The 19,666-nt window shown below is 52.7% G+C and overlaps 1 protein-coding gene across 1 annotated transcript; it reads left to right on the forward strand.

The window, feature by feature from the left end:
• The first annotated feature begins 748 nt into the window (after positions 1-748).
• LOC100193140 (proteasome subunit alpha type) lies at positions 749-1,813 on the forward strand. Its single transcript, NM_001138298.2, has one exon. The coding sequence runs from the start codon at positions 870-872 to the stop codon at positions 1,620-1,622; it is 753 nt and encodes a 250-aa protein (NP_001131770.1). The 5' UTR covers positions 749-869; the 3' UTR covers positions 1,623-1,813.
• The last annotated feature ends 17,853 nt before the right edge of the window (positions 1,814-19,666 follow it).

Genomic DNA, 19,666 nt, shown 5'->3' on the forward strand with positions numbered 1-19,666 from the left:
AAAACCAGACCCGGCCCATCTAACATTGCACGCTTCCCCGTCCTCTATGCCGTGATTTTAGCACTTTTGAGTCGACTTCGTTCTTTTCGTGTTGAGTTTGGCCACGAGTTAGAAATCATGCCCTAAACCTAATCTGATCCACCGACGAATTAGATTAAATCAGAATTATTTTTTTAATGATTATTAGATCAGCTGATTCACAAATATATTTACAACAAGTAAAAACCACTTGATCCGTGCCTATTTGCTAGTGTTTGAGTTCAATGGACACAGCCCCAATGAACCCATATCGAATGGTGGCCTCCCCTAATCCGTGTCGAGCAGGTTACGCCAATGGAATCCTGACCTGTAATCATGTAATACTGTTTCATTTTGAGGTGACAAACATGGACTTACGCATACGAACAAATTTTTAGACCGTGTCTAGTAGAATGTGAAAATAAAGGGACATAATAAAATTGTAAATGACATTATTTAACGAGAAAAGTTTGAAAATAGACGATAAGACATGGATGTTAGAGATAGAGTCTGTTTAGTTCGTGACTACCTGTGTCACACTTTATCTAAAATTAGTCGTTAAAATTGAAAAACTAACATTAGCCAAAAAAAAATTAGGTAAATTGTAAGTCTTAGCCCGGCTGGAAACCACGAGAGATCCAACGGCCACAAAGCAAAAGCGGAGGGACCGACGGTTCGGATGGGCTAAACGCAGCGAGTCCGTCCCCTTTCTTCTCTCACAAGTAGATCTCGCGGTGTTAATCCTCCCGAGTCGCCTCCCCCTCAATTTCCACAAACGCAAGCCCCAATCTCGCCGTCACCACCCCCAATCCAGCAAACGCAAACCCCATCTCGCCGCCGCCGCCGCCGCGATGTCTCGCCGCTATGACAGCCGCACGACGATCTTCTCGCCGGAGGGGCGTCTCTACCAGGTGGAGTACGCGATGGAGGCGATCGGCAACGCCGGGTCAGCCCTCGGGATCCTAGCGGCCGACGGCGTGGTCCTCGTCGGCGAGAAGAAGGTGACCTCCAAGCTCCTCCAGACCTCGCGCTCCGCCGAGAAGATGTACAAGATCGACTCCCACCTGGCGTGCGCCGTGGCCGGGATCATGTCCGACGCCAACATCCTCATCAACACCGCCCGCCTCCACGCCCAACGCTACGCGCTCTCCTACCAGGAACCCATCCCCGTCGAGCAGCTCGTCCAGTCCCTCTGCGACACCAAGCAGGGATACACCCAGTTCGGAGGCCTCCGCCCCTTCGGGGTCTCCTTCCTATTCGCCGGGTGGGACAAGCACCACGGCTTCCAGCTCTACATGAGCGACCCATCCGGGAACTACGGCGGGTGGAAGGCCGCCGCTGTTGGGGCCAACAGCCAGGCCGCGCAGTCCATGCTCAAGCAGGACTACAAGGACGGCTTGACCCGCGAGGAGGCCGTCGCCCTCGCGCTTAAGGTCCTCAGCAAGACCATGGACTCCACCAGCCTGACTGCCGAGAAGCTGGAGCTGGCCGAGGTGTTTCTGCAGCCGGGCTCCGGGGAGGTACAGTACCAGGTGTGCTCTCCTGAAGCGCTGGGGAAGCTGCTTGCAAAGTCCGGCCTGACACAGCCAACACCCGAGGCATAATGCTCTGTTTTGCTGTGGCTTGTGATGCCTACTACTGCTCTTAGAGATGGTTTAAGCATTTGTGCTTCAGTTGTGTGAACTTGAATATTCGACGATTATGTGGTCTAATTTTATGTTGAGCATCCTAGATACGTTAATGTTTCATCTGTAACTGTGGATTGCCTTGAACTGGTTGCAAATTGTTGATTTCTATCTGCTCTGCTTGATTATTGTCGTGATTAGGGAGCATGTGGGATAATGGAACAGGCAAAATTAGGTTTGGATCTAACGCATCTGGATGATACCGACTGTATTTAGTGACCATGGCAAAATTTTGAACTGCTTATGTGTTCTAGTAACTATTATAGTTTAGGCCTCTAGATGACGCTAGTGCTTTCATTGATTGTGTTCTGGAAACAAGGCAAAATAATAAGGTATTCTACGTCTTTCAGATTATCTTCATTCTTATGTTGTGCTTGAATTGTTGTTTGCCATTAGGACTTGTGGTGACACTGACAGAGGGTGCTGTGGTGAAAATGTTAAGAACCATTTGTATGACCAGAACATGACAATACAATGCATCAGGATCATATAATTGTTCATCCCAAATAAAAAACCATGCTTCATATAGCTGATTGTCAATTGTGCTTAGAAACAGCTATTTTTGTGGTGTTCTGTCTGGTTTATATTACCTATATGGTTTGATGTCAACCATATGTTCAGTATTCAATGCTATTTTTTAGGAGAGGTTCCAGTTATAGTTCTCTCACGACTAAGGGCTTGTTTGTTTCCTTCTAGGATTATATATACCTGCTCATGGATTATATAAGCACCTAATGACCTGTTTATCGGTTATCATAATCTAGGCATCTAGATTATATATAGTCCATCTAATAATCTGTGTTGTTTGTTTGCCTCTTAACTTATTTAAGCTGGATTATATAATTTAGAGGGTAAACAAACAGGGTCTAAGACAATAACTTTTGTGGTTTGGTTGCAGCATTGTTTTGACATCATTTTTCTATGATTAGCCACTTACTACATGACCCCGAAGCTTTTGGTTTGCTCTTGAAAGATTATTTTGTACCTAGACTGGAATTGTTTGGTTGACAATTCATACCAATTGGTTATATCAAGCATCATCAGGACTCAGAGTTTTGGTGTGATGCATCTCAGTCAGTGCTAATGATCTTTGCCGGACCACTTCTTGAGACCTTGGGCTATTCATTGCTGTGAACTTGAAATTCTGGTGCTACCATAATTTGTTATTGCAGATTTTATCCAGTTCCTTGCTGCAATAGTGTTCCTTGCTTATTACCTGGTACTTGATGCCATCAGAATATGGGGACTCCGATTTTTTAGCATATAAGTAAAATTTTATTTTCCTTGTGTAACTAGTTATATTCTTGTTCAAGCTACCCTTCCGTTCCAAATAGTTTTTACTATGTAGACATAATGTATATCTAGGTGCATGCCTTTGGCCACAGGAATGGTTGAATAATTGAATGCTTCAATTAGATTTTGTTGAAGTTTTGTGTTGTTCTTAACTTCCACAGTATCTTGTATCTTTATGGATTGTGGTGTGGCGTTTTCTTCTTTTGGAATCCTGATATACGCTTCATTAATCATTTACTGTCTTCCAGCTGGATTTGTGATGACACTGTGAGTAACTGTTGGAATGAGAACCCATACCCTAATCAGGGGTTGGGAGTGATATTAAATAGAGAGAGTAACTGGGCCAAGGCCCATTACACAGGGGTATAACAGTCATTACACAGGGAATAACACAAACCCTAGACGGGTAGTCTAACACCCCCCGCAGTCACAACTCTATCCTGTACAGATGTTGAGACTGGATCGGAAGTCTAAAAAGACACTCGACGGTAACCCCTTGGTGAAGATGTCGGCGAACTGAAGCGTGGTGGGGACGCTGAGAACGCGGACGTCACCGGCAGCGACACGCTCGCGGACGAAGTGGAGGTCGATCTCCACATGCTTCGTGCGCTGATGCTGCACGGGGTTGGTGGAGAGGTAGACCGCGCTGACGTTGTCGCAGTAGACGAGGGTGGCGCGCTGGAGGGGACTGTGAAGCTCGTGGAGGAGCTGGCGCAGCCAGGAGGCCTCGGCCACGCCGTTGGCCACGGCACGGTACTCGGCCTCAGCGCTGGAGCGAGAGACGACGGGCTGCCTCTTGGCGGCCCAAGAGACGAGGTTGGCGCCCAGGAAGACGGCGTAGCCGGAGGTGGACCGGCGCGTGTCGGGACAGCCAGCCCAGTCGGCGTCGGTGTAGACCACGAGCTCCGTCGTCGGGGATGGGCGGAGTCAGTGAGATGGGGCTCCCGCGGAGTGTGCATGTGTAGGCACACCTGCTGGACGGCGTAAGCGATGTCGGGCCTGGAGAACGTGAGGTACTGGAGTGCGCCGGTGAGGCTCCGGTAGGACGTCGCGTCGGCGACCGGAGGCCTGTCGTCCTCAGAGAGCTTCGCTTGAGTGTCGACAGGCGTGGTGCAGGGCTTGCAGTCAGACATGCCAGCCCGCTCCAGGATGTCGATGGCGTACTGGCGCTGGTGGAGGAAGAGACCCTGAGGCCGACGTTCGGCGGTGACGCCGAGGAAGTGGTGGAGGGGCCCCAGGTCCTTCATCGCGAACTCCCGCTGAAGGGCGACGATCGTGCGGTGAAGGAGGTCGGCGGTGGATGCCGTGAGCACAATGTCGTCGATGTAGAGCAGGAGGTAGACGGTGTCGTCGCCGCGCCGGTAGATGAACAGGGACGTGTCCGACTTGGCCTCGACGAAGCCGACAGAGGCCAGGTAGGAGGCGAAGCGGCTGTACCAAGCCCGTGGCGCCTGCTTGAGGCCGTACAGGGATCGGTTCAGCCGGCAAACCAGGTCCGGACGGTCAGCGTCGACGAAGCCGGTGGGCTGGCTGCAGTAGACAGTCTCCGTCAGAGTGCCATGGAGGAAGGCATTCTTGACATCGAGCTGATGGATCGCCCAGTCGCGGGAGAGGGCGAGGGAGAGGACAGCGCGAACAGTGGCGAACTTGACGACAGGGCTGAAGGTCTCGTCGTAGTCCACTCCGGGGCGCTGGGTGAAGCCCCGAAGGACCCAACGGGCCTTGTAGCGGTCGAGGGAGCCGTCTGAGGTCAGCTTGTGGCGAAATAGCCACTTGCCGGTGACCACGTTGGTGCCTGGTGGACGCGGCACCAGGTCCCAAGTGTGGTTGGCCAAGAGGGCCGCGTACTCCTCCTCCATAGCGCGACGCCAGTGTGGGTCGGCGAGGGCAGTGCGAACGGAGGAGGGTACCGGGGAAGCGTCGGGTGGAGTGCTGGTCGTAGCGGCTGCCAGGATGAGCCGGTCGACGGGGCGGAGAACGCCAGCAGCGCGTCGAGTCACCATCGGGTGGACGTGCCCGGGGTCGCGATGGATGGCGACCGGGTGGTATACGGATGACTCGGAGTGAGCCACCGGAACGTCGGGAGCGGCTGGAGGGGCCGGCTCACGGCGGTGATAGACGACGGCGGGGTCGGCGAAGCGGGCCGCGCTCGTCGATGGGCACGCGTCGGGGGGTGCCGAGGTAGTGGCGTGGCCGCGACGATGGTAGACGAGGGCGGGGTTGGCGAATCGAGCCGGAGTCGACGGGGCCGCGCGCGGCGCAGGCGGGGTCGACGGGGCCGCGCGTGGCGCAGGCGGGGTCGACGGGGCCGCGCGTGGCGCGGAAGAGGTCGTGGGGGCCGCACGAGGAGCAGGTAACGGCGCAAGACGGGGAGCCGAAGGTGGGGGAGGAATCGGATCGGACTCGAGGAGGGAGTCAAGATCGGTGGGTGGGGTGGAGCCAGCAAGGGGAAACACATCTTCGTCAAAGACGACATGACGAGAGATGATGATGCGGTGGGAGGTGAGGTCCATACACCGGTACCCCTTGTGGTCAGGGGAGTAGCCAAGGAATAGACAGCGGGTGGAGCGAGGAGAAAGCTTATGTGGAGCAGTAGCGGAAGTGTTAGGGTAGCAGGCACAGTCGAACACACGAAGGTGGTCATAGGAAGGGGTTGTGCCGTAAAGGGCGAAGTGGGGGGTAGGGTGGCGTACCGCCTTCGAGGGAAGACAGTTGAGGAGGTGGGTGGCAGTATGCAGGGCCTCTGCCCAGTAGCTGGCGGGGAGAGACGCCTGGAAGAGGAGACAGCGGAGCATATTAGTGGTGGTGCGGATCATGCGTTCGGCTCGGCCGTTCTGGGCAGAAGTGTAGGGGCACGAGAGACGCAACTGGACGCCATGAGTGAGGAAGAAGGAGCGAGAGGCGTTGTTATCGAACTCGCGGCCATTGTCACACTGCAGAGCACGGACCGGGCGACGAAACTGAGTGGATACCCAGGTGAAGAAGTGTGTGAGGGTGGTGAATGTGTCCGACTTCAACCGAAGCGGGAAGGTCCAGAGAAAATGGGAAAAATCATCCAAAATCACCAGATAATATTTATAACCAGAAAGACTGAGTACAGGGGAGGTCCAAAGGTCACAATGAACCAGATCAAAAGCCTGCTCAGCCCGAGAAGAAGTAGTAAATGGGAGACGAGTATGTCGGCCTAACTGACAAGCATGACAGAGACCCTCAAAATGTCCCCTACTACATGAAAGATCGAGACTACTGGTAATCTTGGTCATGACGTCGGGTCCAGGATGGCCGAGACGTCGATGCCATGTGGTGGAGGAGGTGGTGGAGACCAAGGCAGGAGGTGGAGACACGCCGGTGGTGGAGGGCTGGAGCGTGTAGAGAGGTCCCGAGCTGTCACAGCGGGCGAGAAGGGTCCTGGTGGCTAGATCCTTCACAGAAAAACCAGAGGGGTCAAACTCAATAGAACAGGAGTTGTCAGTAGTGAATCGACGAACAGAAAGAAGATTGTGGGTGATGTGGGGAGCTACGAGAACATCGTTGAGGTAAAACGGCCCAGGGAGAACCGAGGCACCTACTGAGGTGACTGGCAGAGTGGAACCGTTTCCAACGACGATCGAGGATGGGTGAGAGGGGAGTGGGGGATGAGAGCGAGAGAGCGTGCCTGCCGTGGGGGTGGTGTGGTACGAGGCACCGGAGTCGATCACCCAGTCGGAGGGGGGTGGGGTCATCGCCATGGTGCTGAAAGCAGCAGCGAGGGAGGTGCTGTCCCAACCACCAGCCGGCGGGGACCAAGGCGTCGAGGTGTGGGTCCCCGGGGGCTGGAGCGCGGGCGGAGCCTGGGGCACGACGGGAACACCATAAGGAGGTGCGCCGTAGTGAGGTGTAGTCAGGAGGGCGGGCGCCGGAGGACGGGGGGTGTACTCGGTGCCTGGCCCGGCCACATGGCGATGGTCCCGGTCCAGGGGTTGTAGAAGGACGGCCACGCGTGGCCGCCACCCCGGCCGGAGGGACCACCACGAGAGGAGCCGCCGCTCCCACGGCCGCCCTTGCGGGAGCGACGACCCCCGTCGGTCGTAGAAGTCGGACGAGGGGCCGCCGAGACGGCAGGAGGGGGGCGGGTGGGAGCCCCGGTCGACGGAGGACGGGTGGCCTGGCCCCCTGAAGGCGGCTGACCACTAGTGGGAGCGCTGTAGAGGGCCGAGGCAGGAGTGGGTGCCTCATTCGCCATGGTGAGCTCCTCGAGGAGAAGCTCGTTCCGCACGGCGTGGAAGGTGGGGAAGGGCACGCTCCTCTTGATGAGAGCCTTCAGGTGGCCGTAGCGGGGGCTGAGGCCACGCAGGAGGTTCAGCACCAGGGTACGATCGGCAACTGGCTCGCCGAGATCACGGAGAGAGTCAGCCAGGCCCTTCATCGGGCGGCAGTATTCTCCCACGGAGAGGTCTCCCTGAGAGAACAGGTGGAACTGGGCGTCGAGGTGGAGCGCCCGCGCATCCCGATTCCCGAGGAACTGGTCCTCGAGAGCGAGCCACGCCTGGCGAGCAGTGTCCGCCTGATCGCGGATGATGTCCTGCAGCTCAACGGTGATGGTGCCGTGGAGCCACGAGAGGACAACGCTGTCCATGAGGCACCAGGAGCGAGGCGGTGGAGCGTCGTGGTCGACGAGGACGTGATCGTCGAGGACGAACCGCCGCAGCGTGAGGAGGACCTGTCCTCGCCAGCGGGGGTAGTGGGAAGACGCCGGATCCAACACCACGGACACGAGGGCCCGGATGTTGTGCAGACCAGCGGCCTGAGCGTGGAGAGCAGCGATGAGGTCGGCGTCGAGGTCGGAGTCGCGGGGGTCCTCCGGGGGTTCCACAGGGGCGACCGGCGGGCGACCGAGGAGGCGCTGCGTGGTGGCCATCTGGGTGGTCAGAGCGGCACCCAGGGCACGCTCTCGCTCCAGGGCGAGGGAGGCGGCGCGCTCGCGCTCCCGCGAGGCCGTCACAGCGGCCTGGATCTCCGCGAGGGTGTCGACGAGCGGGGAGGCGACGGTGGGAAGTGCGGAGGGCGTGACGGCGTGGCTCCAGGTGGGTGAAGCGAGGGTGGGAAACCCCGACGGAGATCCGCGGCGCAGGGTCAGCGGGGAGACGGCAGGAAGCGGCGCAAGGCCGGCGATGTAGGGGGCCCCTCCATGGGCGGGCGCGCTGCTGATCGCAGCGGGGGTGATGGGGCCGGTGGCGGCAGAGGTGGAGGCCGGTCGGTTGGAACCGACGGCTGAGAGAGAAAAAAAAAACCTAAACCTAGCTCTGTGATACCATGTTGGAATGAGAACCCATACCCTAATCAGGGGTTGGGAGTGATATTAAATAGAGAGAGTAACTGGGCCAAGGCCCATTACACAGGGGTATAACAGTCATTACACAGGGAATAACACAAACCCTAGACGGGTAGTCTAACAGTAACCCTGTCGTGTTACTTCACTCTTGCTTATCAATTTGTTTCACATTGCCTAGATAAGGAAATGCTTAGTTACGATAGTATTTATTTGATGCTAGGGCTGTGATCCATCAATAAGGTTACCTAAAATGGTATTAATCCATTGTGTTTTTTTGGTCATATGCTGACTAATCACAAACGCACTCATCAAATGTTTTATAAACTAGGCGAGCATATCTGATAGGAATTGTTCTAGTATATGGTTCAGCTATCTCCACCAACTTAGGGCATGTTAGGTATAGCTTTTTCTGAAGGGCTTTTCTTAGAATTTGGATTCTTGGATAATCTAGTGTAAAGAGAATTTGAATATCGTGAGGTTTATGTACGGAAGAAGATAAAGTGGTTTATATAATTCAGGATCTAAAAAGCGACAAATTTCTCCTATCGTGAAGGCTCGATAGATTTTATATTCACGTTGATTTGATCGGTTCTTACAAAAGTGGACTAAAAAGTGAAGCGTTTGGCTGGCAACGTTAGACTTTAACAGTCAGAATCTGATTTTAAGCTGAAATAAACATCCTCGTATCTATCCATCTCTCATTTTAAACTCTACTATGTAAACAATATAGTCCGTAAAATAAAGTTCTGTAGGGTTATATACACAATGCACTGGTCATAGCCTAATGAATCGAACGATGCAAGTCAGGAATCCACGGGTAGGATCCAAGGAGGAGCCTTTTGACCGGTTTTGTTGGGTGGAAATATTGTAAACAAATCACTCCTTGTTGAACTACTGAATTCAATCCCCTACCAAGGAACTACTGAATTCAATCCCCTACCATTACTCAACAGTGTGTTAGGTCTATCCTAGTTTGTGTTAAGTGCAACAATGCCCGCTTGTGTTAGATGTATCCTAGTTTGTGTTAAGTGCAACATGTGATATATTGGTCCCAGTGGATGGTGATATCTTGGCCCAATAATTAATAGAATCGATAGAGTACTCATACAAATAAGATGCATTTTCTTTTTCAAGGCTTAATAGAATCAATAGATTACGTACAAACAAGGTGTATTTTCTTTTTCAGAAGGTTGTCTCGAAAAAACCTCTGAGTTAAGTGTGCTTGGTCCAGAGCAATTTTGGTATGGATGACCAACCGGGAAGTCTTCTCAGGTGCGCATGATTGAGTACAAAGTGTACGCAAAAGACTCGTATTAGTCTATGAAGATGGTCTATGGTCCTAGAGGGATGCTAAGGGTAAGCACCGTCGGTCTAGGAGTAGACGTGGTGTTACACAACAATGCCCACAGCTGAGGCCATTCATAGTGATGAGTTTTAATGCACTGTTCTCAATACTGTCACATCAGATTAAAACTAGGTAATAGTCTATGCAGAGTTTTTATCACCATGAAATTCTAACATTTTCCATGAGACTTTCTATATCTCCCCTCTTAATTGCACTGCCATGTCGCCAAGGATGCTAATGTGTCACCATATTTAATTAATATTTAGCTTACCCATATATGGAGGAGCTACCTCTGACTCCACACGGGGTGCGGCGTGGAGGGAGCTGTTGAAGTAGCTGCTCCCCCAAAGGACACCGGACGTGGGGAGGCTTTAAATGTGGGGACACAACAATGCAGCTGGCCTAAACTTATAGACGTTTTAGACACGAGAATTAATAAACTTTGTGAGAAAGATAAGTGAACAATATATTAGACCTCATTTGGTAAAGTTTAGGCATTTTTAGGTCCTAAACTGTCATATAGGGTCGCTAAAAGAGTTATCCTAAACTTTAGTTCTGTAGCCACTATTGGGACATGGGGTTGACTAAAATCGATTAAACTTGTGCTTTTACTGGATTTGTTCTTTAGATGGTTTCACTGTTTCTCTCTAAAACTATACATGTATTACATAGGGATAATCGTGTTCCTGCCATTTTAAACTGTGAGATGCACATGCACCCACCAGGAGCCAAAAAACCGATAGAGCATTGGTGCTCATCTTCTCGTCGGCAGCCAGACCGTGTTTAGTTCTTTAGTTCTTGTCGTCGTCCCCACGGGCGGCGACGGTGGTCGTCCGCGCTGCGCCGTAGGTTTATCTGCCAGTCAGACATTCAGGCTTGGCTTTGAAAAACTGGATGCGCAGGGCTTTCTCAGAGCCAGCTTGCGACAATGCCAGGACAGAAGCAGCATAGAACGTAGTACATATAGGGCTCGTTTAGAAACACAGTTTTAAAATATTATAGTTTTAAGATATTATAATTTTCAATTGTATATGACACAAATACTACGGTATTATTTTACCACAGTAAAACCATAGTATTGCTCAAACCCGTGAATTGTTTGATTCCATTGAAAAAACAAAACATATGTAGAGAGAAAAAAAAAGAAAACTAAGGTTCCGAGTGGAGTTTAGAAAACTCTAAAAATACCATGATTTTAAGTAAACCATGTTTTGTATGTACAAACTAAACACCTTTTGAGTCCACTATTATAGTATCATCAAATACTATTGTATTGTTTTAAAACTACAAAAACACTACACTTACGAACAGGGTCATAGATGTTGATGCAACAGAACGCACGAGACGCAACGACAGGGCAAGTACGCAACGCATCCAGTCCACCACCACCATTCCTTTGCCTTTTCGGCCTTTTCTTTCCGCAGAAAACGGCCCTGCAACTGCAGGCTGCAGCATCGGGGGTCTGACGGACCGAAATTTAAGGTTCGGCCTAGACCCGCCTTCGGACCGTGTTAGCCTGGCTTATATTATTTTATGTCGGGTTGTGCTTTAACCTCCTATTTTCGGGTTGTGAGACAAAAAGAAAAAGCCACGTCTGCTCCTGCAGATGTCGTTGGGTTTGCAGCTTGCTCGGGCCACCGTGTGCTCGTGTCTCCCTCGGTCCCTCCCACGGTTGCATATAAGGCTGGCTCCAACAAGGCCCCCTAAAGGGTTCTCTACCCTAAATTTAGAGGACCAAACGGTCCTCTACGCTCTCCAGCAACGTCCTCTAAACGGTCCTTTAAATTTAGAGGACGCTGCTGGATTCTCTATATATAGAGTTTCTCTAAACGATCCTCTATTCATTTGACTACTTTAAATAACCGGTTTAGCAAAATTAAAATATGTACAATATATTTGAGAGTATGATAAATATGTATGTACAAAAAATAAAATTAAAAAATGTCTTTAATATGAGTATTTGAGAATAGAGGACGTGATTTAGAGGACGTTGTTGGAGAGAAATGAGATATAGAGGATGAAATCTTTTAGAGGAGACTGTAAAGGACAGATATAGAGGATGAATATAAAGGACGTTGATGGAGACAGCAAGCATGGCCTGGTCGCGCTTCACAAGCCGCCTCTTGGCATTTCCCTCCCGCATCGCCTAATGCCTCACTTCCTTCCTGCAAGTTGCCAGCGACCGAGAAGCTACCACTAGTGGCTGCTCGGGCTCTGCTCGGCTCAAAACGCGCTCGGGTTTAGCGCACCAAATGAGCCACGCGGGGAGATGATGCTGCTGCTGCTGCTAGGATTAGCCACGGGCCTCGCCGCCGCCGGGGAAGCCGAGACGCAGGGCGGCGGCGGGGCGGCCTCCAGGTCCAGGGGCGGCCGTGGCCCGAAGATCAGTCCCGCGGTCCTGTTCGTCGTGGCTGTAGCCGCCGTGGTGCTGCTCGTCTCCTGCCTGCTGCACCTCGTGGTCAGGCTCCATGCTCTATGTTCAAGCCATCACGAGGACTCGTGAAGCGCAAGGGGCCGTACACCTGCACGCATAGAATTCGCACAGCTCACGGCCCCTTCTTTGAAAATAGAAGAGCATTTGTTCCACAGTTCCAGCGGCGCGACCACTCCGTTTTCCCAGAGTAGCACTGACGAATCATCGAAGCAGCTTTACTGGCATTGCCTGACGTTGCAACCGGTGCAAGTAATGTGATTGTGATGTTAGGCTGAGTCCAGTGCACAGCCTCCCTCTCGCTCCTGCCACGTCAGCTCTCGCCTCTGCTGCTTCAGTGCGCAGGCTACAGCCTATAGCCACATCAGCTTTTCTATTTCAGAATTAAGTAATTCACACGAATTTATTTCAACGCTCAGAAAACACACAACATAATATTTTTTATTAAATTAAAAATTACAAATTGCGTCATAATTAAAATAAAATTACATGACGATTTAAAAATACAAAATAATTAATAGAAAATTACATAAATCTAATGATTATTATGTCCCCATACATGTTCAACCAAATCATTTAGTAGTTGTGTATACATCGATGTGTCTGTCATCTCGTTGTCCATTTGAATCCTAGCTGCTAGGCTCGGGGTTGCATTGTAGTAGATCGACGGGCCGACTGTAGAATCAACTGTCTCATATGTCTCGTCTAAATCGGCATCACGCTCGCCATCGATGATCATATTGTGCAAAATGACACATGCACGCATGATCAAACCAAGAGTACGTTGAGAGTAAGAACGTCCAGGAACTGCTATAATGTTGAACCGAGATTTCCACACTCCAAAAGCGCACTCAACATCTTTGCGCCATGCTGCTTGAGCATTTGTGAATAACTGATGTTTCTCACTTTGTGGAAGCGGAATACCCTTGATGAAATTTGTGATTGGGGATGAAATTTGTGATTTTTGCAATTTTTTCGAATTTTTTGGACTCCAAACGGTCAAAAACGGCTAGTTGCAACGGCTAGCACACGTGGACCAATCAGATCGCGACACGTGGACCAGTCAGATCGCGCCACGTCGCTCTCGCCCCGCCAGTGCCTCGCTCTCGCCTCCCTCTCGCCCGCCTCTCGCCCGGGCAGGCGCTCCAGCGCGGGCGAGAGCGAGGCGATACCGCCCGCTCTCGCCGGGCGCGAGCGCCGTCGTCCGGCGACCCTCTCTCGCCCGCCTCTCGCCCACGCGCGGGCGGTAGCGGCTCTCTCTCGCCCGCGCTACCGCCCGCGTTGCCACCAGCCACAGGCGAGGTTTTTTTGTTTTTCCATGACTCGCTGCCGGCTGGTCAGGTCTCCGTGCGTGACTGCTGACTGGTGCGGCTGGCTGATGCATCTTCCAATCTGTTCGCGGGTTCTGCAGTCGATCTACGCCAACAGCAAAGCCAGCAGCAGTCCATGAACGCCAGGATATATATTACGAGCCTTGCATTCTAATAGCTAGGAAAGCCCTAGCCTAATGTTGTTCTCCGATTAAGCCGAATCAGATTTCGGTGTCTATAAAAATAGCCTTAGGCCGTCAAAGTTCAGTTTTTGACGTCCCACTACGATGCACGAGTGTCGGACGTCCACCTAGGCGCTTGCGGCGGCGGCGGTTCCACGAGAGCGCGAGGCGGCGGTGGCCTCCGATCGCGTGACCGACGGTCGATCCCAAATCCGAAAGCACGGCGGCGGCAATTCCCGATCCGAAGGCATGACGGTGGCTGCTCTCCGATCCGGAGCCTCGGCGACAGTGGCTCCCTGATCCGACGACGACAGCTCTCGGGCGCGCAACGACGATGGTTTCTCGATCTGAAGGCGCAACGACGACGGCTCCCAAATCCGGTGGCACGACGACGACAATTCCTCGATTCGGAGGCACAACGACAACGGCTCTCCGATCTGTGCGCACGATGTCGACGGCTTCCCAGAGGCGCGTGCGCTACATCGGCTCCTTGGAGGCGCACGCTCCGGAGTGGCGCACGCTGGCATCCCACTTCCCACGACCACGCCGATCTTCCCTAGGCAAGAGCGACGACGACGTACTTCTCTAGGCGTGAGCGGTGGCGGATCGGCGACCCTATTTTTATAATATTTTTGTCGGCGTTCCGAGACCGGGGGGTCCCTTGGGCTGACGAGTGAGTGTCGCCGCGTGCCCCAGCCCAGATGGGTCGAGCACGAGGGCGAGCACGAAGGGGGGAGAAGCGAGGCGGCCGCAGACCGGCGTTAGAGAGGTGGGAATCCCGCGGCCTTCGTGTTCGTCCCGCGCCCAGGTCGGGTGCGCTTGCAGTAGGGGGTTACAAGCGTCCACGCGGGAGAGGGAAGCGAGCGGCCCCAGGAGAGCGTCTGTCTCGTCCTCGTCCCCGCACGGCCAACCCTCTCTAAGAGGGCCCTGGTCCTTCTTTTTATAGGCGTAAGGAGAGGATCCAGGTGTACAATGGGGGGTGTAGCAGAGTGCTACGTGTCTAGCGGGGGAGAGCTAGCGCCCTAAGTACATGCCGATGTGGCAGCCGAAGAGATTTTGGCACCCAGCTGGTGTGATGTCGTGGCCGTCGGAGGAGCGATGGAGCCTGGCGGAGGGACAGCTGTCGGTGCGATTGGGTCCTTGCTGACGTCCTCTTGCTTCCGTAAGGGGGCTGAGAGCTGCCGTCGTCACAGAGTATGCGGGGCGTCATCATTGCCTATCTGGCGGAGCTAGCCAGATGGGACACCGGTCTTGTTCCCTGCGGCCCGAGTCAGCTCGGGGTAGGGTGATGATGGTGCCTCTTGTTGACGTGGCTGGCCTGCGCCCTAGGTTGGGCGATGTGGAGGCTCCTCCGAAGCCGAGATCGAGTCTATCTTCCATGGCCGAGGACGAGTCCGAGCCCCTGGGTCGGGCGAGGCGGAGGTCATCTGCAGAGGCCAGGGCGGAGCCCGAGCCCTAGGGTCGGGCGAAGCGGAGTTCGTCGTCTTCTGGGGCTGAGCCCGAGTCCGAGCCCTGGGTCGGGCGGAGCGGAGTTCGCCGTCTTCCGGGACTTAGCCCGAGTCCGAGCCCTGGGTCGGGCGGAGCGGAGTTCACCGTCTTCCGGGACCTAGCCCGAGTCCGAGCCCTGGGTCGGGCGGAGCGGAGTTCGCCGTCTTCCGGGACCTAGCCCGAGTCCGAGCCCTGGGTCAGGCGAAGCGGAGCTTCCTATGGTGCCTTTGGCAGGGCCTGACTGCCTGTCAGTCTCACTCTGTCAAGTGGTACTGTAGTCGGAGTGGCGCAGGCGGCGCTGTCCTTCTGTCAGGCCGGTCAGTGGAGCGGCGAAGTGACGGCGGTCACTTCGGCTCTACCGGGGGGGGGCGCACGTCAGGATAAAGGTGTCAGGCTACCTTTGCATTAAATGCTCCTGCGACTTGGTCGGTCGGTGCGGCGATTTAGTCAGGGTTGCTTCTTAGCGAAGGCAGGGCCTCGGGCGAGCCGGAGATATGTTCGCCGTCGGAGGGGGCCACGGGCGAGGCGGAAATCCTCCGGGGTCGACTGCCCTTGTCCGAGGCTAGGCTCGGGCGAGGCGTGATTGAGTCGCTCGAATGGACTGATCCCTATCTTAATCGCACCCATCAGGCCTTAGCAGCTTTATGCTGATGGGGGTTACCAGCTGAGAATTAGGAGTCTTGAGGGTACCCCAAATTATGGTCCCCGACAGTAGCCCCCGAGCCTCGAAGGGAGTGTTAGCACTCGCTTGGAGGATTTCGTCGCACTTTTTTGCAAGGGGACCAGCCTTTCTCGGTTGCATTTTGTTCCGGTGGGTGCGCGCGAGCGCACCCGCCGGGTGTAGCCCCCGAGGCCTCGGAGGAGTGGTTTCACTCCTTCGAGGTCTTAATGCCTCGCGTAATGCTTCGGCTGGTCTGGTCGTTCCCTCATGCGAGCTGGCCGTAGCCTGGGTGTACGGTCGGGTCCCAAGTTCTCGGGCTGGTATGTTGACGCTGTCGACGGTTCGGCCGGAGCCGGGTTTGCGAGAGCAGCCCCCGAGCATCTGCACAGGGCGAGAGGGCGATCAGGGACAGACTCGGCTTTTTTACATACGCCCCTGCGTCGCCTTTCCGCAAGGAGGAGGGGGGAAAGCGCCATGTTGCCCTCGATGGGCGCCGAACATGGTGTCTCCGGTGAGCTGCAAGCGGGTAATCCGAGTGGACGTTCGTGCCCCGTTCGTTAGGGGTCGGCTAGGGGCCCAGAGGCACGCCCAAAAGTACCTGCGGGTGATCTGCCGGACCCGGTCCCCTGGCGACGGGGTCCGAGGGCTCGATGCCTCCCTCTGATGGGATTCCATTACAAGATCGCTCCCGCTGGTCTCGGAAATGTCCTAGGGTACCTCGGGAGCGCAGCCCGAGCCTTGGTTATGTATCGAACGTACCCATGGTCATCCCTCGCTCGGCGTCTGAGGCGGCTGTGAACCCTTCGGGGGCCAGCCTTTGAACCCCTGATCAGTAATGGGCGCGGGGCCCGAGTAGCCTGAGGCGGTCGTGGAACCCTTCGAGGGGCCGGCCTTCGAACCTCTGACCAGTAGTGGGTGTAGGGCCCACGCGATCTGAGGCGGCTGTCGAACCCTTCGGGGGGCCAGCCTTCGAACCTCTGATCAGTAGGGAGGCTCGGAGCCTGGTTCCTTCACGGGTGATAGTCGCCTAGAGGGGGGGGGTGAATAGGGCGAAACTGAAATTTACAAAAATAATCACAACTACAAGCCGAGGTTAGCGTTAGTAATAATAAATGAGTCCGCGAGAGAGGGTGCAAAACAAATCGCAAGCGAATAAGTAAGTGAGACACGCGGATTTGTTTTACCGAGGTTCGGTTCTTGCAAACCTACTCCCCGTTGAGGAGGCCACAAAGGCCGGGTTTCTTTCAACCCTTCCCTCTCTCAAACGATCCACGGATCGAGTGAGCTTTCTTTTCTCAATCACTTGGAACACAAAGTTCCTACAAGGATCACCACAAGATTGGTGTATCTTGCCTCAATTACAAGTGAGTTTAATCGCAATGAAAGAATCAAGAAAGCACGATTAAAAAGCCAAGCAACAAGAGCGACAAATAACACACGGATCACTTTCTCTCTCAAGCTACTAATCACTAATGATCTCTTTTCTCAATTGTGAAACTTGGAGAGATGGAGGCTTTGAATGTGTCTTGGAATGGATTGCTAGCTCTTGTATTGAATGTTGAAGGTTGGAATGCTTGGATGAAGTGAATGGAGGTGGTTGGGGTTGTATTTATAGCCACCAACCACTTCCTAGCCGTTGGGCCTTTCTGCCGAGCGCGGACGGTCCGCCCTCCTGGTGCGGACGGTCCGCCCCTGTAGATCAACGGCTGAAAATGCAACGGTCAGCAGTAACGGCTATATCAACGGCTATATTGCATTTAATGCGACGTCAGATGTCAGACAGAGCCAGTCGCGGACGGTCCGCCCGCCTGGTCCGGACGGTCCGCGAGGCCGCTATAATTCATTTTTCGGAACCCGTTACCTTCGGGTTTTTTCGGTTTCTCACCTACCGGACGGTCCGCGCCAGAGGCCGGACGGTCCGCACAAGGGCTCGGACGGTCTGTTTTTCCTCCGGACAGTCCATAGCACAGACTTGGATTTTTGCATTGGTTCTGGCCGAGTGACATCCTCGTGTCGCGGACGGTCCGCCGCAAGGGCCCGGACGGTCCGCGCTTGGCCTGTTTTTCCAAAAAGCTTCTCCTGTCCGGAATAATCTACGGTATTCCGGACAGTCGATTTAGTATAGATATAGATGAACCTTTGGCACCTGTAGAACATATGATCTAGAGCAAACTAGTTAGTCCAATTGTTTGTGTTGGGCGATTCAACCACCAAAATTAATTAGGGACTGGGTGTAAGCCTAATTCCCTTTCAATCTCCCCCTTTTTGGTGATTGATGCCAACACAAACCAAAGCAAATATAGAAGTGCATAATTGAACTAGTTTGCATAATGTAAGTGCAAAGGTTGCTTGGAATTTAGCCAATATAAATACTTGCAAGATATGCATGGATTGTTTCTTTCTTATATAACATTTTGGACCACGCTTGCACCACATGTTTTGTTTTTGCAAACTCTTTTGTAAATCCTTTTCAAAGTTCTTTTGCAAATAGTCAAAGGCAAATGAATAAGATTTTGAGAAGCATTTTCAAGATTTGAAATTTTCTCCCCTTGTTTCAAATGCTTTTCCTTTAACTAAACAAAACTCCCCCTAAATGAGATCCTCCTCTTAGTGTTCAAGAGGGTTTTTGATATGTCATTTTGAAATACTACTTTCTCCCCCTTTTGAACACAATAGGATATCAATTGAAAAATATTCAACACTTAAGTTTTTGAAATTGGTGGTGGTGCGGTCCTTTTGCTTTGGGCTCATTTCTCCCCCTTTTTGGCATGAATCGCCAAAAAACGGAATCATTAGAGCCCGCGAAGTACTTTCTTCCCCTTTGGTCATAAATAAGTGAGTTAGGATTATACCAAAGACGAAGTCCTTTTGCGTTTGAGCTTTTACTCTCTCCCCCAAGGATGAAGTCCTTTTCCTTGATGCTCATTTCTCCCCCAAAGAGGAGAGAGTTGCTCGGAGTGGTGGCGAAGTATGAGTTACGGAGTGGAAGCCTTTGTCTTCGCCGAAGACTCCAATTCCCTTTCAATATACCTATGACTTGGTTTGAAATAAACTTGAAAACACATTAGTCATAGCATATAAAAGAGATATGATCAAAGGTATTCAAATGAGCTATGTGTGCAAGCTTAGCAAAAGAAATTTCTAGAATCAAGAATATTGAGCTCATGCCTAAGTCTAGTAAAAGATTGTTCATCAAGTGGCTTGGTAAAGATATCGGCTAATTGATCTTTAGTATTAATGTAAGAAATCTCGATATCCCCCTTTTGTTGGTGATCCCTAAGAAAATGATACCGAATGGCTATGTGCTTAGTGCGGCTATGCTCGACGGGATTGTCGGCCATCTTAATTGCACTCTCATTATCACATAGCAAAGGGACTTTGGTTAATTTGTAACCGTAGTCCCGCAGGGTTTGCCTCATCCAAAGCAATTGCGCGCAACAATGTCCTGCGGCAATGTACTCGGCTTCGGCGGTGGAAAGAGCGACCGAATTTTGCTTCTTTGAAGCCCAAGACACCAAGGATCTTCCCAAGAACTGGCAGGTCCCCGATGTGCTCTTCCTATTGATTTTGCACCCCGCCCAATCGGCATCCGAATAACCAAGTAAATCAAATGTGGATCCCCGAGGGTACCAAAGCCCAAACTTAGGTGTATAAGCCAAATATCTCAAGATTCGTTTTACGGCCGTAAGGTGTGATTCCTTAGGGTCGGATTGGAATCTTGCACACATGCAAACGGAAAGCATAATGTCCGGTCGAGATGCACATAAATAAAGCAATGAACCAATCATCGACCGGTATACCTTTTGATCCACGGACTTACCTCCCGTGTCGAGGTCGAGATGCCCATTTGTTCCCATGGGTGTCTTGATGGGCTTGGCATCCTTCATCCCAAACTTAGTAAGAATGTCTTGAGTGTACTTCGTTTGGCTAATGAAGGTGCCC

The sequence above is a fragment of the Zea mays genome, chromosome 9, assembly GCF_902167145.1.
Source record: "Zea mays cultivar B73 chromosome 9, Zm-B73-REFERENCE-NAM-5.0, whole genome shotgun sequence".
Lineage (NCBI taxonomy): Eukaryota > Viridiplantae > Streptophyta > Magnoliopsida > Poales > Poaceae > Zea > Zea mays.

Bases quoted from the DNA above. Each gene is read 5' to 3' on its own strand.
- LOC100193140 (NM_001138298.2), top strand. From the start codon at position 870: ATGTCTCGCCGCTATGACAGCCGCACGACGATCTTCTCGCCGGAGGGG.